Source organism: Schistocerca cancellata, chromosome 4 (assembly GCF_023864275.1).
Source record: "Schistocerca cancellata isolate TAMUIC-IGC-003103 chromosome 4, iqSchCanc2.1, whole genome shotgun sequence".
In the NCBI taxonomy this organism is placed as follows: Eukaryota; Metazoa; Arthropoda; class Insecta; order Orthoptera; family Acrididae; genus Schistocerca; species Schistocerca cancellata.
This window is the reverse complement of record NC_064629.1, coordinates 683,097,967-683,116,508: the sequence shown is the minus strand read 5'-3', so window position 1 is coordinate 683,116,508 and position 18,542 is coordinate 683,097,967. Positions and strand designations below refer to the sequence as shown.

At 42.2% G+C, this 18,542-nt stretch overlaps 1 protein-coding gene across 2 annotated transcripts in view; it reads left to right on the top strand.

Annotated features, from left to right (window-relative positions):
• The window catches only part of LOC126184836 (acyl-CoA synthetase short-chain family member 3, mitochondrial), a 518,174-nt gene that overhangs the window by 468,960 nt on the left and 30,672 nt on the right, over positions 1-18,542 (top strand). For both annotated transcript variants that reach the window (XM_049927427.1, XM_049927426.1), the window contains exon 12: positions 11,995-12,217. In XM_049927427.1, the coding sequence (XP_049783384.1) occupies positions 11,995-12,217 (223 nt within the window). The remainder of the gene's footprint in view (positions 1-11,994; positions 12,218-18,542) is intronic.

The following is an 18,542-nucleotide window of genomic DNA, read 5'->3' as shown; positions in this document are numbered from 1 at the left end:
CCACAGTCTGGATTGGGGTTTCAGCCACTGAAAGATGTGGATTCTTGCCACAGTCCACAGGTGCCTTCCCACAATCCTTCACAGCCACCAGAAATTCTGTGGCAGGCTGGGCTCACATCTTTGGATCCTTCTACACTGGTATCTCCAATGTTCCCAACCAAGTAGCTGGCACCTTCACCAATGGCACACTTCCACCACATTGAGCAATCATGTGTCTAGATGCAGCCAGTGCCATTTTCAGTGGTCCTCTCTTATGTTACTTTGTGGGGGAAAGACCACTGCATGTGTCTGTGACAGCACCATTTCTATCCCTACAGGCTCCACCCTGGAATTTCTTTCTTTCTACCACTGTCACCATCACCTGTGGCATCTACTACAGAGGCCATAGACATTTGAACAGTTGCCCTCATGCGAGCATCGGTGGAGCACCCTTTCACCAAGGAGGAAGGAATGCTATAAACCTGTACGTAATACTTAGATATGCTCTGTGGCAACAGGCCATCAGCATGCTACACTTAGAAATTACTGAGCAAGGTGGTGCAGTGGTTAGCCCATTGGACTCACATTTGGGAGGATGGTGGTTCAAACCTGCGTCCAGGCACCCTGATTTATGGTTTCTGTAATTTCCCTATATCACTTCAGGCAAATGCTGGGTTGGTTCCTTTGGAAGGACATGGCTGACTTCCTTCCCCATCCTTCCCTATTCTGATTGGACCACTATCCTTTCTGTTTGGTTCCCTCCTCCAAATCAACCAACCAACCAACTTAGAATATTCTGCTAATGGCATCTGCACTTGCTGTCCACCAGAAGTAGCCTGTAGTGGGCCATATGACTTGTGCACATGGCACAGTATCGACTGCTCCATCTATCAGAGCCCTCCTCTTTATAAGCGAAGTGCAGCAGGCATTTGCTTTCATTTTGTATTCATACTTATCATCAGCAACTGTTTGTATTGGTCTTGGATTGCTTCTATGGTTGTGTCTACACTCCTGGAAATTGAAATAAGAACACCGTGAATTCATTGTCCCAGGAAGGGGAAACTTTATTGACACATTCCTGGGGTCAGATACATCACATGATCACACTGACAGAACCACAGGCACATAGACACAGGCAACAGAGCATGCACAATGTCGGCACTAGTACAGTGTATATCCACCTTTCGCAGCAATGCATGCTGCTATTCTCCCATGGAGACGATCGTAGAGATGCTGGATGTAGTCCTGTGGAACGGCGTGCCATGCCATTTCCACCTGGCGCCTCAGTTGGACCAGCGTTCGTGCTGGACGTGCAGACCGCGTGAGACGACGCTTCATCCAGTCCCAAACATGCTCAATGGGGGACAGATCCGGAGATCTTGCTGGCCAGGGTAGTTGACTTACACCTTCTAGAGCACGTTGGGTGGCACAGTATACATGCGGACGTGCATTGTCCTGTTGGAACAGCAAATTCCCTTGCCGGTCTAGGAATGGTAGAACGATGGGTTCGATGACGGTTTGGATGTACCGTGCACTATTCAGTGTCCCCTCGACGATCACCAGTGGTGTACGGCCAGTGTAGGAGATCGCTCCCCACACCATGATGCCGGGTGGTGGCCCTGTGTGCCTCGGTTGTATGCAGTCCTGATTGTGGCGCTCACCTGCACGGCGCCAAACACGCATACGACCATCATTGGCACCAAGGCAGAAGCGACTCTCATTGCTGAAGACGACACGTCTCCATTCGTCCCTCCATTCACGCCTGTCGCGACACCACTGGAGGCGGGCTGCACGATGTTGGGGCGTGAGTGGAAGACGGCCTAACGGTGTGCAGGACCGTAGCCCAGCTTCATGGAGACAGTTGCGAATGGTCCTCGCCGATACCCCAGGAGCAACAGTGTCCCTAATTTGCTGGGAAGTGGCGGTGCGGTCCCCTACGGCACTGCGTAGGATCCTACGGTCTTGGCGTCCATCCGTGTGTCGCTGCGGTCCGGTCCCAGGTCGACAGGCACGTGCACCTTCCGCCGACCACTGGCGACAACATCGATGTACTGTGGAGACCTCACGCCCCACGTGTTGAGCAATTCGGCGGTACGTCCACCCGGCCTCCCGCATGCCCGCTATACGCCCTTGCTAAAAGTCCGTCAACTGCACATACGGTTCACGTCCACGCTGTCGCGGCATGCTACCAGTGTTAAAGACTGCGATGGAGCTCCGTATGCCACGGCAAACTGGCTGACACTGACGGCGGCGGTACACAAATGCTTCGCAGCTAGTGCCATTCGACGGCCAACACCGCGGTTCCTGGTGTGTCCGCTGTGCCGTGCGTGTGATCATTGCTTGTACAGCCCTCTCGCAGTGTCCGGAGCAAGTATGGTGGGTCTGACACACCGGTGTCAATGTGTTCTTTTTTCCATTTCCAGGAGTGTACATTCTCAACTGTTATTTGCTTGTATGTGGAAGAATAATAATCTTTGGTTCACTGTGGCCATGCAGTTTTCTGTGTCTTTCAGCATGATACACATCTAGTTTTCAAAACATTATATATGTAAACAAAATTGAATGTTCTTTTGAGCAGAAAATCAGAGAACTAAAATAGTGACGCTAGGTATGTTAGAACTTCAAGTTTAGCACATATATTTCGGAACGACACAACAACACATACAAGTCACAGAGTAAGTTGACAAGTAAGACATATGTACTCATTAGCATTCGAATGAGCTCTGAGTCCCAGTCTAGCGGCCGCTGCTCGGTTGGCCGCTTAGGTGGTGCAGCTGCTGCATGGCTGGCAGACAGCGTCGCATGTAGAGGACGCGCGTGATTGCGCGGCGGCACTTTGAATGATCGGCGAGTCACAACACTTTTCCCCCCTTTGAAATTGTTGCACTGGTCTTGATGGAGGTGTCCTGGAGATGGCTAACGTCCATAGGCGTTGTTTGACTCGCCGTAAAGTCTCGAGGAGGAGGCTTCCCGTATGGACGGAAGTGTCCCCGATGATAACAGGTCAAGATGACAGGAGACGTAGGGGTCAAATCTGCTGGGTCCCCATGCACCAATCTGCCCATTGCAGCAAGTCCACTTGATATGACAGGAGACATGTGCGATGTGTCGGCATCCGTTGGAGGAGGAGGCGAGTGGATTTGCTCTGACAGAGGATGGTCCTCCGGTTCCTGCATGGGCATGTCTCCTGGTGGCATCCGTTCTGGTGCTGGCATCGCGATGACGGTGAGAGGGCTGCGTTGTGAGTATTGAGAGATGCCAAGATCCCGAGCGTCAGGTAGAGCCAAAGGTGGTGTGGTAGCATTCGGAACAGGTGTTTCTGGCACTCGAGGCCGAAGCTGGTCCGAATGACGCACTGCAACATCCGTGTCCGCCTGGATTTCATACAAGCGTCTGCCACGGTGTCTTAAGATGCGCCCAGGCTCCATTTTGGCCGCCTGCCATATCCCCGTACCCAGACAAGGTCGTCAGCAGTGAACCGGCCAAGTGAAGGCACCCGCGGCCGTGAGGTGGTAGGCCGCAGAAGATGAAGTAGCGTGTGGGGCTGTCGGCCATGTAAGAGCTCAGCCGGGCTGTGGTTGCCCATGGGGGTGAAACGGTAAGAAGCCAGAAACTGGAGAAGCGCATCATCAGCAGCAGAAGAAGTCAGAAGTTTCTGCATCTGAGCCTTAAATGTGCGGACAAGTCGTTCAGCCTCACCGTTGGATTGGGGATGGAATGGCGGGGCCGTGACATGCGTAACGCCGTAACGAGCACAAAAATCCGCAAATTCGGAAGAGGCAAATTGCGGACCATTATCAGCAACAAGAGTAGAGGGGAGGCCTTCCAAAGAAAAAATGCGGGCGAGAGCACTGGTGGTTGCCGCGGTGGTAGGTGACATGCAACGGACAATGAAAGGAAAGTTAGAGTAGGCGTCAATTACGAGGAGCCAATAAGTACCTAAAAAGGGTCCTGCAAAGTCAGCATGAATGCGCTCCCAGGGCTTCTCAGGCGAAGGCCACGGTGACAAAGATGACTTCGGGGCAACGGCCTGTGATGCACAAGGGCCGCAGGCAGCGACCATGTGTGCTACTTCAGAGTCTATGCCAGGCCAGTACACATGACGGCGCGCCAGAGATTTTGTGCGAGACACACCCCAGTGCCCTCGGTGAAGGAGGCGCAAGACCGAAGCACGCAAAGACGCAGGTACCACAACACGCGGCGAAGCGTTGTGAGTGGAGAGGAGGATAACACCATCCCTAGCCGTGAGGCGGTAGCGCAAAGTGTAGTAGTTCCGCAACGGATCAGAAGTCTTGGCGGGTGGGCGATCTGGCCAACCCTTCTGAATACAGCGTAAAACCCGGGAGATGGTAGGGTCAGAACCAGTAGCAGCCGCCATCCTGTCCCCTGTGATGGGGAACCCATCCACAACCCGCTGCTCGGCAACATCCAGGTGGAAACACTAAAGTTCGTCCCTATTGAATGCCTGATCAGGGCCCATGGGAAGGCGAGACAGAGCATCAGCATTCGCATGTTGAGCCGTTGACTGGAAATGAATCTCATAATTGAAACGGGACAAGTAAAGAGCCCAATGCTGGAGGCGGTATGCAGCCTTGTTGGGAAGTGATGTTGATGGATGAAACAAGGAAACAAGTGGTTTGTGATCTGTAACAAGATGAAATTTTGAGCCATAGAGAAAAACACCAAACTTATGAAGAGCATAAATGATGGCCAAAGCTTCTTTCTCTATTTGAGAATACTTTTGTTGGGCATCCGTGAGCGTTTTGGAGGCATAAGCAATGGGTTGTTCTGAACCGTCAGAAAAACGGTGCACAAGGACTGCACAGACCCCATATTGAGAGGCGTCTGTGGCAAGAACAAGATGTTGGCCAAGTCGATAAGCAGCCAGGCACGGGGCCTGTTTCAGCATAGTCTTTAATTTCTGGAAAGCCGCTTCACATGACACGGACCAGTGAAAAGGCACGTTTTTATGCAACAGGCAATGCAACGGCTGAGCCACCGAAGCCGCAGACGGTAAAAACTTGTGATAGTATGCTATTTTCCCGAAGAAGGCCTGCAGTTCCTTAACAGATGTAGGGCGAGGAAGGGCATCGATCGCAGCAACAGTTTGTTGAAGCGGACGAATACCATCCCGAGAGAATTGAAACCGCAAGTACGTGATAGATGCCCGAAAAAATTGTGATTTCTGAAGATTACACTTAAGACCGGCAGTCTGTAAGACATTAAAAAGTGTGTGGAGATTTTGAAGATGTTCTTCAGTGGTGGAGCCAGTGACAACAATGTCGTCCATGTAATTGATACACCCAGGGACAGGGAGCAATAATTGTTCCAAGAATTGCTGAAAAAGAGCAGGGGCGCTAGCAACCCCAAATGGCAAGCGTTGGTATTGATAGAGGCCGTGTTAAGGACCAGAAACTGCCGGGAAGCAGTGTCGAGAGGAAGTTGATGATAAGCTTCTGACAGGTCAATTTTAGAAAAATACTGACCTCCAGCAAGTTTAGTGAACAGTTCCTAAGGTCGGGGCATAGGGTAAGTGTCGATGAGGCATTGAGCATTTACAGTGGCTTTGAAATCGCCACAGAGACGAATATCACCATTTGGCTTAGCAACTACAACGACAGGAGAGGACCACTCACTGGAAGTGACAGGAAGCAAGACCCCTGAAGCAGTGAGACGATCCAACTCCCGTTTTACCCAATCATGAAGGGCCACAGGAAAGGGCCGAGCCTGAAAAAACTTAGGCCAAGCAGTGGGTTTGAGCGTGATATGAGCTTCAAAGTTGTTTGCAAGGCCTAACCCAGGAGAAAAAAAGGGACGAAAATGTCGTTGACAAGGAATCCAGTTGAGCATAAGAAATAGCATCAGAGACAATATTGACAGTGTCATCTATGGAGAACTCAAAAACGCGAAAGGCATCGAAACCAAAAAGATTTTCTGCGTTGCTCTGGTCGACCACAAATATGGGAACAGTGCGAACGATGGATTTGTATGATACCTCAGCATTAAACTGTCCCAAGAGAGAAATCTTCTGTTTATTGTACGTCCGTAATTGCCGAGTGACAGGGGACAGGAGTGGAGAACCCAGCTGAAGATACATCTGAGAATTAATTACAGTGGCAGCAGAACCGGTATCCACTTGCATGCAAACATCTCGACCAAGGATTTGGACAGTGAGGAATAACTTCCCTGAAAGGGAAGAAGTGCAATTGACAGAAAACACAGAATCAGAATCAGCGCCATTTTCATGAACATCATGTATGCGGTCGGATTTGCAAACGGAAGACACATGACCTTTCTTTTTGCAATTGTGACACACAGCCCAACGTTGGGGATAATCCTCGCGTGAATGTTTCGTAAAACACCGCGGACATGAAGGAAGTTGCCGGGGATTTTGCTGCAGTTTCTTAGCGGGTTGTTTACGGCTAGGCCGAGGCTGCACGTGGGAGCGCACTGCGGCCACGTCGGCCGGCGGGGACATGCCGCACGCGTCGTCAACAGCGCACAGAGGTTGTATTTCCCCGACAGCACCCCACGCCTCTATTTGCACCCCAGCGGCGCGAGAAATTTCAAAAGACTGCGCAATGGAGAGAACTTCATCTAGAGTTGTATTCGCCAACTGAAGGGCATGTTGCCGAACTTCTTTGTCGGGCGCCGACCGGATAATAGCATCCCACACCATGGAATCGGCATAGGATTCTTTGTGAACGACAGTAACAAATTGACACTTTTGACTGAGGCCATGAAGTTCAGCAGCCCAAGCGCGATAGTATTGATTTGGTTGTTTTTGACAACGATAAAAGGCAACGCGAGAGGCTACCACATGTGTTTGCTTTTGAAAATAGACAGACAGAAGTGGGCACATTTCAGCAAAGGACAAAGATGCAGGATCCTTCAAAGGAGCCAATTGCGACAACAACCGATACATTTGAGGTGAAATCCAGGAAAGGAACAGAGACTTACATGGTTGTTCGTCCGTGACATGAAATGCCAAGAAGTGCTGTCGAAGACATTTTTCATAATCAGACCAGTCTTCCACTGTCTCGTCGTAAGGAGGAAAAGGAGGTATAGCCAACGACAAGAAACGCCCCGCATTTGACGCCGCGACGAAATCGCGAATCGCCGCTGTTAGAAGTGTTTGCTGTTCAAGGAGATTTTGCAATAGTTGCTCGACAGTAGCCATGGAACCCTGTGAGTCAACGGTGAAAAGGAAAAATCCACTACCTCGTTGCCAATTGTTAGAACTTCAAGTTTAACACATATATTTCAGAACGACACAACAACACATATAAGTCACAGAGTAAGTTGACAAGTAAGACATATGTATTCTTTAGCATTCGAATGAGCACTGAGTCCCAGTCTAGCGGCCGCTGCTTGGCTGGCCGCTTAGGTGGCACAGTTGCTGCATGGCTGGCAGACAGTGCCGCACGTAGAGGATGCGCGTAATTGCACGGCGGCACTTTTAATGATCGGCGAGTCACAACAAGTATGTCAAATAATTATGATTTAAAGATAGAATATTCCAGAATGGAATACCTATGGGACTTATGTTCACATTCTGTTGCTGCAGGACATTGCATTAAATACAAAATGTTTTTGCAAAGGTAACTACATTGTTATAAATCAAAGAGAACAATTATATAATGAATAATGAACTGTAGTGCGCAACACTTTAAATAAAATTTCATGATTTGGCAAGTTTTAGTGACATTTGGTATTACTTGAATAAATTAAGCACTGGAAAGCTACAATGTTTTTGATGAACATTTATTTTCAAAATTATGTTTTACGCTATTCTTTTTTGTTTTAAAGTGAGATTAGTAGGATGACTAATTCTGCGGAATATTATATTTATGTATTGAGACTTAGAGGTAACATCTTATTAACATTAACAGTAAATAGAATTATTTTTACTACAAAAGCTCCAATGTATCTTGTACTTCATTAGAAGCTACATATCATACCTTTCAAAATTAAAATGGTTTCTATTACTTCAAATGCAAAAGTGGCATCAAACTGTTCATTTTGTCAAACTGTCCAAAATGTTGGTTCTTTACAACTGTTAGGTCATGTTACATAAATGACAAAGATGCCTGTCTTTTTACATGCATGGAATATTTAAGATGGTTGACATGGGAGCAGTATTCTCTTCAAAGGAACAATGCATTGACACACTTCATAGTGTGCTGTTACTTGAAAATTGCATTATAAGTTGAAATCACAATCATGAAGAGTAAATAAATTGAATAACAGTCTAAGCAGAAAATTTTGTCCTTTCTAAAATACTGCAGGACACAAACAGGAAATAAACTAAGAAAGGTACATTAATAAAGTTAATTAAACATTACAGAGTATTTAAATAAAATTTCCTTCCATGAAATGTATTTTTCTTTTTTAGAATGTATGTCAACAATGCATTCTCCTTAAAAATATTATGGTAAATACTTTCTATTAACTATTCCTAGTGTGAATTTTCATGCAAAATGCACAATAAAGGATTATAAACAGTTTACCCAAATCAACACAAAATTCAGTTACCATGAAAATCTTCAAAAAGGCCCCAAATTATTTCTTAACGAATACAGGGCCACATTTTTTTTACACATTTTCTTATGAGCAGAACTATCAGAACATATGTTATGTTATCTTTATGCAGATAAATTTCTCAGTATTATAGAGATGACGTAACATCCACTTGAAAAACAAGATTTCTGTGAATCATGGAACAAGGACTTTATTCTCTTGATTGATGCAGGGCCTTGCAGCATACCCTCAGTGCTCGTTTCACCATCCATTTGGTTTAGCTTGTATATCCTCCAGACGAAAAAAATTAAAAATAAAAATAATGATAATAAAAAAACAAATAAGAGTGAGTAGGACTCACATAATAATGATAATGATAATAATACTGTGTGGCTCTGTGGCCTGGTGTAAGTCTTTCTATTGGACATCACTTTGGCAGCTTGTGTGTCCCTAACTTCCCCTAGTTATCCAACCAGGGAAAGGGGATATACGGTTTAATATACCATCCAAACTATGTGTTGTTTCTGGTGACTTCTCATAGCATTGATAAGTGAAAGCTAGGTTAAAATGAAAGGCTAGAGCAAAATGAACACTGAAAAATCTGTGCTCCAACCAACATTCGATTCCACAACCTCCCAGTTTCCAGGTGCTTGCTTTATTGCTAGACCACAGGATCAACAGATAGTTCATCTGTAGGTTTTGATGAGTGAGTTTGTGAATATCAAAAATTGTGACATAAATGACTGTATCTTTTAACAGTATTGATTTGGAAGCTTAAATGTTTTACACCACCAAAAAACCATAAACTTTAGTATGTAACATAAATTCCAGCTTAATACCTTCACCTGTTCCTGAGGGGAATGGGTCTTAAGAGACAGATGAGAAGACAACAAGGTTATCCTATAAGGGGTTTGTATTTACTGACTGAGGTATGGAAACCTAAAAACATACCTTTGGCACTACGTTCTTTAAGGTTTTTTGGCTGTGTTATGTTATTAATACTTTCATACTGGTAGTGTCCAAGGTATTCCTTAATATGCTTTTATCGACCCACTTCACAAAAAAAGGAGACAAAATAGAACTAATAAACTATGTATCCCTCTTGTTTTTGCATAAATGAGAAAGTGATGTACAACAAAAACTAATTGTGCAGAAAATAAATGTGATAAACAGTTAGGTTTTATAAGGATTAAAGAGGCCACATCCACTTTCACAATCCACAAATATTGCAATTTCTTCATTCTACATATAGAACTTCACATCTGTAAAAGTTGTGGTCATAGCTGCTATGATTGTGTTGAATTCTCATTCCACACTACTGTGTTGATAAAGACATGCTGTAAGCACACCACAATTTTTGGTATAATTTATCTTGATAATGCACAAAGAGGTGAAATTAACTATATCCCCCAATCATGTATGATGGTGCTTGCATGCATAGACGTGGGATGACAGGGAAGCTTGGAGAGGATGAGGTCGGCCGATGCGTGGTGGCAGAGAGTGGGCAAACAATCTCTATACTGCCAAACTGTGTTGCAGTGGACAACATTCATGTTCATTTGCCTACAGTACATCATTTTATACATTCTGGTCCATGAGGGTGACTAATAAATTTTCAATCTCATTTTGATAAATCATCTACATGATAGAAATCTCTATAGCCAACATTATGTGATGTCAAAAGGTGAGAACAGCTGATGCAGCTTTGTGAAGACATCAACTACAATTTTTCTCAAAATGATGATTGTCTAATGACAAGGGCACTGAAACTGGTTGCAGTAACTGTCATTTATTGCAAGTTGGACTGTATTATAAAAATGTAATACACAACAAAATCAACTTCAAACACAAACCAAAATGATTATATTTGCTTGACAACTGCTTCTACTCCATAGAATTTTTTTTAAAATACATAATACCTGTATGTGGATGTGTTTAACATCTTTGCTGCCTCCAGGCATTACGAGTGTAATATAACTCCTTCAATTTAACATTAAGAGACCACATTTATGGTCCATTGAACAGGCAAACAATTAACCATCTTTTTTCAAAAAATATGTGAGAACTGTAACTGAAAATGTTGAAAAGCACTGATATCTTGACAGGTAACCCTTCCTATCATTTTAAGTCATTTCTCCAGTTTGTGCCTTGAAGGTGACATGGGTTTGCTTGGCAAAGTATCAGAGTCTTTGACTAATTTATCCGGCTGCAGTCTCATAATTTATTAGAGCATACTATGCACTGGTAAACTCTTAACTTCTCCTTGGACAATATGTTGAACATTATAGACTGCATACTTCATTGGATACAAATTCCTAATCAATCAAGGTTAGGAAATTCTCACATACCTGGTATGCAATTGATATGCTAATGCATTTTGTAAGCCACAAGTCCTTAAAACCAAAGTATCTACATTGCAATATCATTATCACCGCTATCTGAGAGTGCCCAAACCTTCTGACTGTAAAATTAATGATGGAAGGTTCAAGGCTTTTATCCATCTTCACCTCCCTATCAAAGTCTGCTTCCTGAAGCTTTTCAGTATGTCACACACAGTGTACCCATGTTGAAGGGGGAATGTTGTCTATTTGTCTATTGCTTCATGTACAGGCAATTCAATGTCTGTTATCTTGAATCTCCCCCCCCCCCCCCCACCCCCATGCCACACATCCATCACCCCCTCTACCACATAACATTTAAGCTGTGCCCAAATTAATTCCATCCGGTTGTACTGATGGCGATATGTAGGTACACACTAACCTGTGTGACCACATTCATATGCAAGAGAGTCAAATTTGTATGTTCTGTCACTTGCCTTGTATGAATTTACAAGCTGCAGGAATTCAGCATGACTCTGGTATATACTTTGTGGAACATTTTTATTTTTAAGCCAGAGCACAACATCCACATTTCTGGTGTTTGTACTTGGCATTTTTTCTGTAACAGTTGAATTATAACTGCTATGGTACATTAGTGACTGACTCTGAAGCATAAATTGTTCAGTAAGCTTCTCCTTAAAACAGACACCATTCATTTCTGAATGGTAGTCACTGCTGTTTTTCGTACACCTAAATACAATTTTACTCTCAGGAATAAAATGAGAAATACAGCCAGCGTACAGAGTAATTATCCAAGAACCATTTGCTATGGGGACTTTCAAACTGCCAGCACCATCACTTATTTTTTAGCAGATATTTCTGAAATGATTATGATTCTCCCATGTTTAGTCAAAATAAGACACTTTTGAACTGCCTCCTTCTCTTGTACTGTACATCTTTATGAGTGATGCCATTCACCCTGCACCTATGTCATGTCTTTGAATTAAAAACTGTAATGTTAACATATTTGAAGCCAAAAAATTAATATTTGATCAGCTATAAGTCCATTATAGACCATCACAGTAAATAAATTCCATTCTGTACATGCAAATACATTTTATGTTAAACAGTTTAAACCTCTGAAACATCCATGTTATCTAATACTTTCGATTTTCAGGGTTATTATGACACCATGGATGCTGGATACATTGATGAAAATGGCTATGTGTATGTAACAGCTCGTGATGATGATGTAATAAATGTAGCAGGGCACAGGATGTCCACTGCTGCTCTTGAGGATGTGGTTCTCAGCCATCCTGATGTGGGAGATGCTGCAGTTGTGGGTGTTCCAGAACCTACAAAAGGGGAGATACCACTCTGTTTATATATGATAACATCAAGTAAGTGAATTTCAAATCATTTCTTTTTTTTTCCTGTAAAAATACAGGTGAGTAAAATATGATTCTCAAAATTCGTCATACATCTTGTGTACAACAGAGCTACTCAGCAGCAGAATAAAATCTCTGAGAGTGCATATTTGATTCCTTTGGTGAATTATCTTCAGTGGCAGAAACCATATTAAAATTTGTGCCATAAATGATAAATATTAACTGAGAAAGATTGTAGCAGATATTTTATCATTTTTTAGAATTATAAGAAAGCTTTGTAGCCTGTTTGAAAAGTTGATAAGTAACATCTCTTATATCAAAAATTTTGTTTTGATATTCATAAGGATTCTGCTTGGTATTATTGAATTGAATTCTCAAAAATACAGTTTTGGGATAGAAAGTAAATTTATCAAGAGACTGGTGGTGTGCTCAAGTCAATTGCTAACTGATTCCATTGTGGGAATAATTAGTAAACATTAACTTCCTTGCATCAGTGTAGTTAAATGATAATTAATGTGCCTTACACATAGCTGCAATTTCCTTATTATTTGTAATATTAATTCACATTGTACAGTACATATAACATGAATTGCATTACATTAATCATTATGTTTCTTATACTGATTAATAGCATTTTTTTCTGAAATATCTCTAAGAACTGAAAGATATCACAGGAAGAAGAATCCCTAATTTCAGATTTCTTAAAATTTAAAACTTATTTTTATTGTTGTCTACATCACATACAGTATAAAATTGTAGCAGCCAGCTGTATAGATGGAGCAGGGTTTTCAATACAGTATATTACAATGTATATTTTGCAGTGAGTGGTCTGAAGATGGTTTGACAATTATAAATGTTTTTTTTTTTAAAAAAAGCTTCCAGAAATCTATATTTGATCACTTTCTTCTTTCTTGGCAATGTCAGATATATCTAATTTAATGGTCACAGGTGAAGACACCAACAAGTAAGGTCTCAAAAAAATTACAGGTAACTGTACCTATGCTACAGCAAGTAGATCAAATAAGTTTCATCACATAATTTCAAGGGACACATTTGATGCAGCAAATGAATACTGCCATGCATTGAAGAAAGTGAGCTACAGAGCTGAAAGAAATTGATCATATCAACTTTTAATGAAACAAAGAAAGGGGAGAACAGCATGAACTTGAAAAGTGAATATGTGGGCACAGGTGAAACACTCTTTCTCTAGCACGCTAGAGAGTGGTAATATGAATGAAATTTAAATTTTTTATGTTGGCACACTATATATTACTATGCTGCTAATCATGTGCTAACTTGATCTACAGAACAGCTGGGTTAAGATGTGTTTTTAAAATCATCATATTGCATGTGTTTTTTTGAAATGGATAAAGTGAAATGTCATGTCATCATAAAGCTCTTCGTATCAGAAATTTTTAACATTTATTGAGGCCATCAGTTACAGGCAATATCCCAAAGTCAGCTTCAAGCAGCTGTTAATAAGACTACAGAACAGCTAAATAGATGGTTTGAGGGGAATAAACTTATGATAAACACCAAAAATCAACATTCCTAAATATCTGTTTAAAAGGTGATGCATGCTGCACCAGTGTGACAATAAACTCCAACAAAATTTCATCTTCTATGGAAACAAAGTTTTGAGGCTTATGGCTTCAGAATAACTTCAAATGGCACACACTTATAAACAAAATTAATTGAACACTAAAGAAAATATGTTACAGTCTGCGTTTACTCTCTGTCAAAGCAAGTTATAGCACCATCGGAACTGCCTACTTTGCCCAGTTCCACAGCATCCTACTGTACGGAATTATTTTCTGGGGTAATGCACCACCTAGTTCAGTCATCTTCTTAACTCAAAAAAGAACTGTAAAAGCAATGCAACGTGCTCAACAAACAGATTCTTGCAAACCCCTCTTTCAAATGTTATCAATTCTCCCTCTTCCCTGTCTGTATATATTAGAAATCTGTAAATACAGTAGAAAGAATTTGAAAGATGTAAATGAAAATTTCAATATCCATGAACATGATACAAGACAAAAGGAAAAGTTTCATGTCGAGTCAATAAGTATGTCAGCCTATAAAACCTCCACAGTAAACAGCACTATACAAATTTACAATAGTCTTCCATATAAAGTAAAACCCTAAGGGCATTCTTATTGGATCATTGCTTCTATTCAGTAACAGAATTTCTAGAGCATTTAAGGTTCAAAAGACTTGAAACAAGACAGTGCAGCTACTGCAAGGACCTTTGTGGATAAAGCTAAAATTCGTGAGTGTGTGTGTGTGTGTGTGTGTGTGTGTGTGTGTGTGTGTGTGTGTGAGGACACATGCACGTGTGCATGTGTGTCTGTTCTGTATCCCACAATCTGATTTATAGGATGAATCAATAAAACTTAAAAACTTCTAGTAAAAGACCTCTTGTCATGATGGGGAATTGGCTTGACAAGAGGACCCTTTTATAAATCTCGCAGGTGAGTATGCAGTGCTTCACAAAACAGTATCTCCTCAATTTTATAGGCATTTTAAGGAGCTCAGAGTATCTCTGTATAAAAGAAGAATGTTTTGTGAATACAATAATGCCAAACAAGACAAGTAGTCCCTCTTTAAATGAGAGTTATAAATGCTCATAGATGTTATTTGTTTACATTTGGCAGACCTAAAATACCAGCTGATAGCTTTTATTAATCTAGCAACAAAATCTTACACCTACAATACATGTTAACTCTGTTGTTGCTGCTAGAAATGAAAAAAAAATGAAGTTGCTATGAATTCACATGACTGGCTAACTGTCTTGAAGAATAGTATTGGTTACAAAGTAACTTACATAACTAAATAATCTACCCAGTTCATCTTTAGCTACATAGATAGTGGGCCCTAAAGATGGACATTAATGGAAATAAATTTCCATACCTCATCTTTCTTGAAGAAAATGGACCCATTCAGTTTCCTGGTGCACTAATTCCAGCAGGGATCACAAAACAACAAAAATATCATCTTCTTAAGAACATCAAGACCTATTGCAAAGAAGAATAAAAGGACGTTCTGTGTCCTGAAGTAATACAAATATTTTGTAAAAAAGAAAAGAGAGAGAGAGAGAGACTCAATTTGGAGTCAGTTCATTTGATTTTAAATTTTTGTACATTATAAGTGGTATGATTTTAAATGGATTAACCACTTAATGTGTGATGTTAGCTTAAAAAAGTTTGTAGCCTTGGCAAAGGATATATCAAGGTTAATGTACAGGGTGATTTTTCCACCATGTACATACTCAAGCGATTGATCAATGAGAGGATATGGAACAAAAAAGATGTAATGAACTTACGTCCAGAAATGCATGTTTCCCATGCTAGAGATCATTTATTCAATCATACATTGTTAGAGACTATGGTCTAATACACGCTGTATCATGCAGCCACAGTTAAAGTATGTGTTGAGAACAGTTTCCATGTGCCTCAACACATGCCTGTACATGCCATAGCATGTTCTTTCTCACACATTCACATCAGCCATGCTACATCCGAACAAAGTCAAAGGCAGCATGAATATGCTGCTCCAGTGACTTTACATCTGGTATGGGCTCTGCATACACGACACTTTTGAGATGGCCCCATAACCAGACATGGGTTGAGATGACATGATTGATATGCGACCAGATATTAATGGCAAAATGGACTGGAGTACCATCAAGCAGCAGCCACATAACCTTTCAAATCTTCAATGAAACTTTTTCCAGCAGGAGAGGCAAAGTCACCCACAAGAAACGCCAACAATTCTGGCCTGTTAGGCAACTGTGGAAGGAAGACTGGTCCCAAAATACTGTCGCCAATTATCCCGGCCCACACATTCCAGCTGCATCAATGCTGATGATTCACTGTCACCACACCATAGGGGTTCTGCATACTATACCACAGATGACTTTTATGAAAGATGAAAATACCACTCCACATAAAGGTGGCCTCACCTGTGAATAGGATGGATAACACAAATACCACAGTTGTGGATGCCTGGTCAAGAAACCAGTGAGAAAACTGCTCCTGATGTGGAAAGTCTGTCACTAGTAAGCCCTGAACACGCTGTAAGTGATAAGGGTAGTAACATTTGTCATGGAGACTGTTCCACATGGTCGTCTGGCTTACCCTATAGTGGTGAGCCAACTGCCTGATACTGACACGGTGGTTGCCTTTCGCAGTTTTAATCACATTTTCCTCCAAGTCTGGTGTCCAAACATTTAAGGTACATCCTTCATGATTTCCTGTTTCCTGAAATGAACCTGTCTTAGACAAACAATGAAACACTGTTGCAGACACTGAATGCTGTGGTTGTTGTAGGTGGGGATAGGTCTCCTGATACAACCTTGCTACCCGCCATCTGCTGCCATTTGCCTTTCTGTAAGTAAACACTATGTCGGCAAGCTCTCAATTCGAACATAGAACCACTGTGTACAATGATGTATAACATCCACTACAAGAAGAGTCAGCAAGAGAAGTGAATCGGACACCGCATTACCAATTACCATGGTGGAAGATGGCACTAGGGCGTGATGTATGGGAAACAGTACCACCCTCTAGGAAGAAACCATGCATCCGGTAATTGTAGCTAAGTGGTACAGTGTGTATTAGACTACAGTCTCTGTAACAATGTATGATTGAATAAATGGTTTCTAGGATGGAAGCCATGCATTTTCAGATGTAAGTTCATTAGACCATTTTTGTTCTGCACCCTCTTATCAGTCAACCCCTAGAGTTTGTACATCGTGGAAAAAATCACCTTGTATATGCAGAATTTGTTTCTTAAATATGCCAAATTAAACAGTGGTAGTAAAGTCAAACTTTAAAACATATTATCATAAAACACTTATATCCCATCAACAATACTGTCACATAGAAGAAGGTGTAATTAGATGAATGACGAACACTAACTTCACGTAATGAAGGTTTATTCAGCACTTGCACATACAAGAGCATAGAGTGAACTGCCTCTGTCCAGAACACATGCAGTATATATACAGCTACAGAACATTCCAGTACAATGATTCTTGACATTTGTAGATACTTCTAGAATGTACTCCAACTGAATATAGAAATGAAAATTGTACAGTCCAGGTGAGTTTTGAATTCACAACCCTCCATGCAACAGTTTAGTATCAAAACCACTACACCACAGTGCTACTCAGCTTCTTCTGTGACATTGCTCCCTTCTTAAGAGAACAGCATCTCGGTGTTATGTCCTCCTAGTCTAGGAACGAGTCATCAGTCCTGCATATTCCCACTCCTGATGACTGATTCTCGTCCTGGCGGTGATCTTCTCAGAACTTCTTTTGCCGCTACACTCTTCATCACATTTCTGCTTCTTGCCTCTTGCTGGAGCTTTGAATTTACCCTGGGTTGCAGGATCCATATAGGGCTTCATTCAAAGGATGTGGACCGTATCTCTGATCATTAACACATCATACAACAGTCTTACAACCTTATAAGGTCCAAAGTAGCACCTGAGGAGTTTCTCAGAGAGACCAACCTTCCAAACAGTGAAGATCCAGATGAGGTCACCAGGCTGGTAGACAACAGGGCGGTGGCTCGCGTCATACCTTTGGTGATCATTTTCTTGAGCCTGCAGCATGCGGAGTTGAGCTAACTGCTGAGGTTCCTCAGCTCTGGTTAACACCTGGCCGATGTAGTCATCATCCACATCATCAGGATGTAACAGAAACACAGTGTTCATTGTCATAGTAGTCGCCTCATGCCCATGCACCAGGAAGAATGGCATAAATCATATGGTGTCTCGTTTGGCGGTGTTGTAGGCAAATGTCACGAAAGGTAGCACCTCATCCCAGTTGCTCTGCTCAGCGTTGACGAACATTGATAGCATGTCAACCAAGGTTTTATTAAGGCGTTCAGTAAGCCCGTTAGTATACGAATGCTAGGCAGTCATCATGTGATGAGTAATGCTGCACCGACGGTTTATCTCTGCCACAAGATTCGATTGAAAAACTTTCCCGCAATCCATAATTAACAACCTTGGGGCACCATGTTTTAATACATGTCTTCCACAATAAGTTTGGCTACCTCGGATGCTTCGGCTGTTTTCACAGATTTTGTAGGGGCATAGTGTGTCAGATAACCAGTGCAAACAATAATCCATCTATTGCCACTAGCAGACATTGGAAATCATCCAAGGAGGTCAATCCCAGCATGCTGGAAACGTGTTTCAGCTGGTGGAGTTGGTATGAGTGGGCAAGGTGGTTTATGAGGAACTGCCTTTCTCCTCTGGCACTCTCAACAGTGCGACACATAGTGATTGGCACTCCTAAATATGGCCAGAAAAATCTCTTGTGGATTCT